This window comes from Merops nubicus, unplaced genomic scaffold (assembly GCF_000691845.1).
Source record: "Merops nubicus isolate BGI_N331 unplaced genomic scaffold, ASM69184v1 scaffold42148, whole genome shotgun sequence".
Taxonomy (NCBI): Eukaryota; Metazoa; Chordata; class Aves; order Coraciiformes; family Meropidae; genus Merops; species Merops nubicus.
Window position 1 is genome coordinate 3288 of NW_008627119.1, and position 8129 is coordinate 11416.

At 33.6% G+C, this 8129-nt stretch overlaps 1 protein-coding gene across 1 annotated transcript in view; it reads left to right on the forward strand.

Annotated features, from left to right (window-relative positions):
• Positions 1-7900, forward strand: part of CDC45 (cell division cycle 45) — a gene marked incomplete at its 5' end in the record, with an annotated part of 10281 nt that extends 2381 nt beyond the window's left edge. Inside the window, 13 exons of the mRNA XM_008946213.1 lie at positions 526-581; positions 1191-1239; positions 2041-2102; positions 2472-2522; positions 3296-3415; positions 3591-3722; positions 4108-4206; positions 4458-4619; positions 4810-4948; positions 5297-5380; positions 6494-6612; positions 7041-7117; positions 7836-7900. Of these exons, the coding sequence (XP_008944461.1) occupies positions 526-581; positions 1191-1239; positions 2041-2102; positions 2472-2522; positions 3296-3415; positions 3591-3722; positions 4108-4206; positions 4458-4619; positions 4810-4948; positions 5297-5380; positions 6494-6612; positions 7041-7117; positions 7836-7900 (1215 nt within the window). The remainder of the gene's footprint in view (positions 1-525; positions 582-1190; positions 1240-2040; positions 2103-2471; positions 2523-3295; positions 3416-3590; positions 3723-4107; positions 4207-4457; positions 4620-4809; positions 4949-5296; positions 5381-6493; positions 6613-7040; positions 7118-7835) is intronic.
• Positions 7901-8129: the final 229 nt, after the last annotated feature.

The following is an 8129-nucleotide window of genomic DNA, read 5'->3' on the forward strand; positions in this document are numbered from 1 at the left end:
CTACAAAGGACGCTAACTCAGCAAAAGCAGACAGCAGAAATCCAATGGAAAATCTGTTAAATAGTATACACAAAAGCTATTACTGAATCTATTAAATATTTCAACAAGATTTTACTGCTTTCTTTGAGTTTTCAAGCTGATGCTGCTATTTATGAAGCTTAAATGTACAGTGAGCATCTTCTTCTGACCTTCATTAATAATATCTTCTTTTTCATCATCATCATTTTTACATTATAAAATAGATGCAATGTTGCTGGTTTTGACAATACCGTGTCCTGGAACTTGTACTTGTGAAGGCAAGCAAAACAAAAGCTGGCACAGAAAGATCTCATGACTATAAAATGTGGTCATTGGCCAAATATTTGGTAATAATACCTTTCGCGTTAGATGTTGTTAATAGTAATTTTTAGTGAAGACTTTAATTAAGTCTTTTTAATGAAGACTTAGTCATTGAAGTATCTGGATATGTGCTAATATACTAGAGTGGGTTTTTTCCAGCTTTTTAATACCCAAATTAATTTACAGGATGTAATAGAGAGAACAATGAAAAGGAGAGAAAGGCGAGAATGGGAGGCACGCAGGTGTGTGTGACTTTTTTTATGTTGCTTGTATCTCTTATTAAAATCTTGTTAAGAATACAAAAGTATGATATTATGCTACTAGTTTGAAAGATGTTTTACTTCTATTTTTATTCAGTAAATGGGGAGAGATATAGTTACTATATAAAAAGAGAACTAAATGGAAGATAGTTGTAAATAGTAATTTATAAACTTGAGTAGCAGTAGCTGTGTTGATTCATTTCTAAATAGCTGTAGTATTCTCTTGTCTATCTTAGGGTGAAATTTATGCTTATGTTTTCTTTCTTTATAATCCCACTAATGTTAACAAGAATGAGCAGAAACAAATTAGTTAAGAAAATGGGATTTGAGGAATAATAATTGAATAAAATTTTCCTTTTTACTTCATGAGTACATTTCAGTGTGGTTTCCACATTGCTTTTGAATACTAATTTCCTTGCAGAAAAACAACTTCTAGCACAAGTTTATTTTTTTTTCAATTGTTAAAATTAAATTTAATTATTATTTCACAGTTCCTGTGAAATATAATATTTTTAATTTGATCCAATGACCAGTTCTCTTGACTTAGTCCAATGTGCTTGAATTTTATTTTGTTTTTTTTTCCTTTCTTAGACAAGAAATTCTTTTTGATTATGAGCAATATGAATACCACGGGACCTCAGTAAGTATGAACTCTTATTTGCCGTGTAAACAAGTTGCTAATGTAATGATAATTTGACAATATCCGATATTATAATTACCTAAAATTGTTTAAAAATATTGTTATATTTTGTTCTCTTTATGTATTTTTATATGTATATATATATACATATATGTATATAAAAGTCACCTATGTACAAGTGGTTTCATTTAGCAGTTTAACGTTTTCTGGTTCTGTACATCCAATTCTACCACTGATGAGTAGATACATCATAGAAACAGTACTGGTAGACAGGCAGACAACAGCCAGCTGAATCACAGTGGCTAATCTGATGTTAACAGTGGGGGGAAATGACAAACCAGAATTATTAACATAGTTGTTTGATATCTTTAAAGCTGGTACAAAAAAAATTATGACAGTGTAATTGTTTTATGTCTTGACAAAATATCTGCACAAAGTACCCTGGAAAAAGACTTCAGCATGTAGGGAGCTTGTTTGCCTCTCAAAGTTTTCAAAGTCTCAGGATATTTCAAGCATAATGCTTAGGACATCAGACAGTTCCTTCTGTAAGTTGCCCTCTTGTCTGGTTATTTTTATATTTTTAAGTGCTGTTTTATATATAATGCAGGTTTGCAGAGCTGTATAAAATAATTTTTTCGCTACCTCCTGTCTTGGGAAGTAAGACAATGGCAGATTGTTAGAATCAAGTGTGATTTCTAGAGCTTTAGTAATATTATAGTACTTGTCAAATTTACTGTTTTCTATTTGTTTAATGAAGTTTTGTGTTCTTTTATCCTTTCTTTTTGCTTTTCCCTCATGCAGTCTGCAATGGTGATGTTTGATCTGGCGTGGATTATGTCTAAAGACTTGAATGACATGTTGTGGTATGTTTCCATTATCATTTTTCATTAAACCTATAGTAAAGAGAGGCAAGATTTCCCCAAACAATTTGATTTCAGTATTAGGTTCCAGTTTCTTTCATGAGTGGGTGTGCATCTTGAAAAGGGGACATGTCTGTGTAAATTCATTGCAAGCAACCAGCAGATTTTGCATGGAACAGGGGAGGATGGTGCCATAGGTGTACATCTGCTAAAGAGGGAATAACAGTATATAGCTTTGTTGTTAACTTCTTTGTATAGTTGGTGAACAGTATTTCTGACTTGCTCTGTTACATACTTAGAGGATTAAATATAATACACTGTACTGGAATATTTTTTGGTTTAACTTTTTTTCTTCCCCCTTGTCAAATTTAGGTGGGCTATTGTTGGCCTAACAGATCAATGGGTCCAAGATAAAATCACTCAGTAAGAAAGATTTTTAAATTATCTTTTTTATTATTATTTCTATATCCAGCTTTTTTAATTTTAGGAGTAAATAATAGCAATCAGTAGAGGTCAGGAAAGATGTGGGAATTAATATAACACGTGATAATTAATAAACAGTGAGATTAAATATCTTAATGACTGAATGTGATCTGATGCCTTCCAAAAAAAACTGTATTTTCCTTTTCTACTATTTAGAATTTTTAAATTAACTTGGTTTTTCACAAAATTATAAAATTATCACTTCTGATCCAGGAAGAAATGGTGTTTAACAGTAGTTTATGTAAATATGACCTTGATACTGTTTTATTGACGGGGAAAAAAAAAATTGTATGTGCTACATCCTTCAGTTTCCTATCCAGTTTTAGTTAATGAGTTTCAGATCTTTTTTACTTTTTGTTTCATGTTTCCTACTGAATACCATTGGAATTCTGGTAGTACATACATAGACTTTAATTCTGATGTTCTACAGTTGCTAATACACTGATGCTTTTAAGGAGTTTAATAAGTAATGTAATTGGTTGATCTTTCTCTCTGTATTGGTTTTACTTTAGCTTTGATTGCCTGAGTGTGTGGCTGAATACTGACAGAACATTATTTAACAAGTTGGGGGGTGATTTTTTTAAGATGTGGCTGTAGTGTTCATGCTGCTGAATGGCCAACATGCAATCTTTAGGAAGCATTTTTGTGTTCTCATAATCAAGTACAAAAATACACAGGGAGAAAGTGAATCCACAAATCTGTTTTTGTTTAAGAATGAAGTATGTGACTGATATTGGAACCCTGCAGCGCCACGTGTCTCGCCATAACCACCGCAATGAGGATGAAGAACATTCCCTGTCAATCGACTGCATGCGAATAGCGTTTGAATATGAGTATCCTTGCATAAGATCTGGGGAAAATTAACTGCCCACTTGGTAAAAAAATCCCAGCACCATCTCTGCTGATGAGAATGGAATGAAAAGATATGGAAATTTGAATGTGATGTTGAACACAAATCCCTCTTTCAACAGCTTATCTTTATAATTATTTTCCATAATTCCTGTTCAGTCTGCGCCTGGCACTTTATCAGCACTGGTCTTTATATGAAAGTCTCTGTAATACTTCATATACCTCTGCTAGCCTTAAGCTTTGGTCTGTACAAGGGCAGAAGAGGCTCCAGGAGTTTTTGGCTGACATGGGGTGAGTCATAAAAACCTGGGTCTTGATTAAAGGATATTTTTTTTTTTTTCAAGAAATTATGGGAAATATTAAGAATATAGCTTACGAATGCTCAACTTGTTAGCTTTTAAATGTGATTACCAGGTTGCTGTATCTCTTTGAGTTGAGTTACACAATTTGTGTCCTGGTGCACGAGGCATATTGAGCTGTATGACTCTGTGGAACAGCAGATTAGGAAGGACCATGCTTTCTTACAGCTGCTCTTCAATGACTAAATGAGAACATGAACAACCTTAGTCAGACTTAACTTGCTAGATTATCTAATATTAGGAGGGCATTATGAAAGGAAGGTAAAATGTTGGTTTCTTCTGGCACCCACCAATGTATTTTTTCCTTCTGTTGTTAGTTTGCCTTTGAAGCAAGTGAAACAGAAGTTTAATTCCATGGACATCTCTTTGAAAGAAAATCTTCGGGAAATGATTGAAGAATCTGCAAACAAGTTTGGGTAAATTGTTTTAAATAGAATGCTTTGTCTGAAAATACTTTTCAATTAAGTTCAAATATTTCTGTATGCAGACCATGTAACATCTTGGTTTAAAAATATAGTTTTTAGACTGACAAAGTAATGCTAAGCTCATTGCAAGTGTTAGGGTATGATTTGTTTTCATGTTATTAACTACAATATACCGAGGAGGTGGCTGGTCAATGTCAATAATGTTAATATATTGTCTTTACTGGGTTTACTTCATTTTGCAGAATGAAAGATTTAAGAGTTCAGACATTCAGCATTCACTTTGGCTTTAAGAACAAGTTCTCGGCAAGTGATATAGTTTATGCAACAGCTTCTCTCATGGAGAATATTGAGAAAGAGGGGCCTGAAACAACTAATTTCATTAAAGCTTTGGACAGTCTCTCCAGGTACTGAAAATCTCTCTCTTCATTCTTTTATAATTTATTTAGGGAACAAGGGTTACATATCTAGAAGATACACTGATGGTTCATAATCCATTGAAGAAAAAATCAAAATATCCCTGTGAATAGTGTTTAGATCTCACTTTTATGTGAAAAGCTTTTTCTATATGAAAGTGCTTTATTCTTTCTGTTTCAGGGGTAACCTGGACAAACTGCACCAAGGACTGGACCTAGCCAAAAAGCAGTTACGTGCCATTCAGCAGACTGTAGCCAGCTGTATTTGCACCAACCTGGTTATTTCTCAGGGACCTTTTCTCTATTGCTCCCTCATGGAGGTAAAATGTTTCTGTTTTGGCTGTCTTGTAGTTGAATAACACTGTTTTCCTGACTGCTTGACTCAATATGGATGACTCCATCAGAAGGAACCTATTGACCTATACCATGCTGTTCTCTGATGGGCTGGTATTGACATCTGCTCTGAACTTCTCAGAGGAAGAATCGCTTCTCTCAAGGAGGGGAGGGCTTCATTTCAAAGTCAAGTGCATGAGCTAAAAATCCTATTTTGTAGTGTTTTTTGATAGCCTTCTTTGAGCTACAAAAAATTTTTAGACTTGTCAGTAGAAATTAAAATTAAGTGGAAGAATCATCTTGGAGTCTAACTGAAATTCTTTTTCTCTTCCTAGGGCACACCAGACGTGAAACTGTTTTCCAAACCAGTATCTCTGTGCCTGCTTAGTAAATACTTACTCAAATCATTCGTTTGCTCTGTAAGTATATCAAAAGCTTTTGACTAACTGACTTCTGGCCTGTGCAGTAGTTATTGTTCTGTCGAATACTTGCAGTTCATTATTAAAAACTTTATATCAAAATCTTAATCATGTTTTTCTGCAGCTAATTTTAACACTTCTGTGAATGCTGCTCTGGAAAAGCTAGCTGACTGGGACACTTTGTAGCATTAAAAGGAGTTTTCATTACTAAAATACTTACCAACTAAAATATTTGTTTAATTTTATAAGTTTTGAGGGACCATATCACTAAATATGTACTTTGAAAATTTTACCTGACAACAAAAGCAGTAATGTAGGAGTGGTAATTGTTATCTAAAGATTTCTGTGTCTGTTTAAATAAAATCCTCTAATCTTTTTTTACAATGAACATAACTGATATTAAATTGCATTTATCTTTTGAGCTATCAGTTACACAATTCAGGTAAAAAAGAGGGTTTAAGATTGAGAACTATCACAACAGTGAGCACTTCTTAATTTGTAAATGAAATTTATGGTGGTCTGTCCTTGTGAGATTGCATCTGTCTGTCCTTGTTTTGACAGTGAAATGTGGTGAGTGCCATAGGAGCAGGACAGCATGTTTAAAACTCATTGCAAAATATTTGACTTAAGAACAGAACGTTTTAAAAAAATCTCAGTTTCATTTACTTAAGTGTCTAGAAATGTTAAAATCTTCATAATTTATTTTTTGATTTAATTAAATTACAAATTTTATTAAATATTATAGCTCACTGCTGTAAAGTAACATAGGAGAAAAAATAATTTCTAGTGAAGACTGTTTTTGTCAATATTTTTTTTGGTGTATGTGTAGGGGTTTTTTTTTTAAGTGCTTTTTCCTTTACTGTAAAGCATATCTTGTCTGTTAAAAGGGAGCTGAAAATCAGGGAAGAACTGAAATTTCTATTGTTGAATTCACTTAAAGTGACTTATTGTAAGAAAGAAAGCGATTAAGAAATAATGTAAAGAAACTGCTTTCTGTTGAACTGCATTACAGCTGTTTCCCTAAATGAATATTTGTAGTACTACCTCACACGGAGAACTGAAACTAAATTGTCTCCTGAGTTTTGTCTAACAAAGAGGCTTTCTGACTTCCAGACAAAAAACAAGCGTTGTAAGTTGCTGCCACTGGTAATGGCTGCACCAATGGATGTTGAACAGGGGACTGTGATCATGGTGGGGATTCCTCCAGAGACAGAAAGCTCTGACAAAAAGAAGTAAGCGTGTTTAAAAGTTCTTACTGAAGATTATCTACAGGCTTTTCTTGCCTCTGAAGCAAGTATCTTTCCTGTAGCTCTTTAACACTGAATATGTTGAACTGAATTGTATCCTTCCTAAAACACACTTTTTTTCATATAGTGTTCAAGAGATACTTTCAGAATGGATACAGATGTTCCCCATCTCCTCCTTAACTACCTCTTTATCTTAAAAGAGGGAAATAGTTCACTATATGATTCGTGACTTCATTTCTTAAAGCCTGCAGTGTTAAGATTTTTGCACTTGAGTAAGTCAGATGTATGTTGAATGCATGACATGTGAAAGGCACCTGGAAGACATTTGCAACTCTCAGCAAGGAAAAAGTTCTGTACCTTAGTAAATATATACTTTCCTGCAATGCTCATATGTACTTCTGTTCATCTTCCAGCTTTTTTGGAAGAGCATTTGAGAAAGCTGCAGAGAGTACCAATTCTAGGACTCTACACAACCATTTTGATATGTCAAGTGAGTAAAGCTGCCTGTCGCTCTCACCTGAACTCAGCCACCAGTGTCCTTTAGGGGTCAGTGTTTACACGGCCTCCCTAAAGCACCCTGGCTGTAGGCAATGTCCTTGTTTCTGTCTGTCTGAAATGCAAACATCACGGGTATGTATGTGATACGCTATTCCTGAGTCTAGGATAAACACAAATTACATTATTTGTCGATCTTTTCTAAATACTATCTCATGCAGAAATTACAAACTACTAAGTGGAGGCTTTCATCTCTTTGAGACAATCTATATTTTGCATCAATTAATTACTTTCATATATGCACTCCAGTTTAAAAATCTGCGAGGTTATCTGTGAGGTTTTTTTTATTTAGCAGCCAAACCAGCTATGGTGTTGGTGTTATGAGATTCATTCCTTATTGTCTATAAGGAAAAAGAGAAACTTATGCAACAAGATTTGTATATCTTGTACATGCTTACAAATGAAGTGGGTTTTAACACTACATACTTATGTATGCACACTGAGTGTACAAAAAAATTACTAAATTTTTAAAATGGCTGCTTTATCATGTAATGAGCACCTAAAATACAGTTTGTTGAAATTTAAAACTAAAAAATGTGCTTTGCATTTGATTAACAATATAAATAAGTATAGTTTGAACTAATATTTTTAAAGTGTGACACCTGATGTCTTTTGGTTATTTGCGCCTTGTAATGAAATATTTCTTATTTCAGTAATTGAACTGAAAACAGAAGACCGGAGCAAATTTCTGGATGCGCTCATTTCTCTCTTGTCCTAACGGTAAGACAGTTTTAAGGAGGATTAATTAAAAAATTTAATTACAAATCATGTTAGTAAACAAAGGACGTTACTATATTGTCTGTGGAACGTCTTAAGAAAGTGTGGCAACTCCTAGTAAAAAAATAAATTGAAGATCAGAGTTTATTACAAAGACAGTCTTTTTGGGAGGAGGCAGAGAATGTAGAAGCAGAATATGTTTTTTTTTTATCCTTAAGAGATTTATTTAA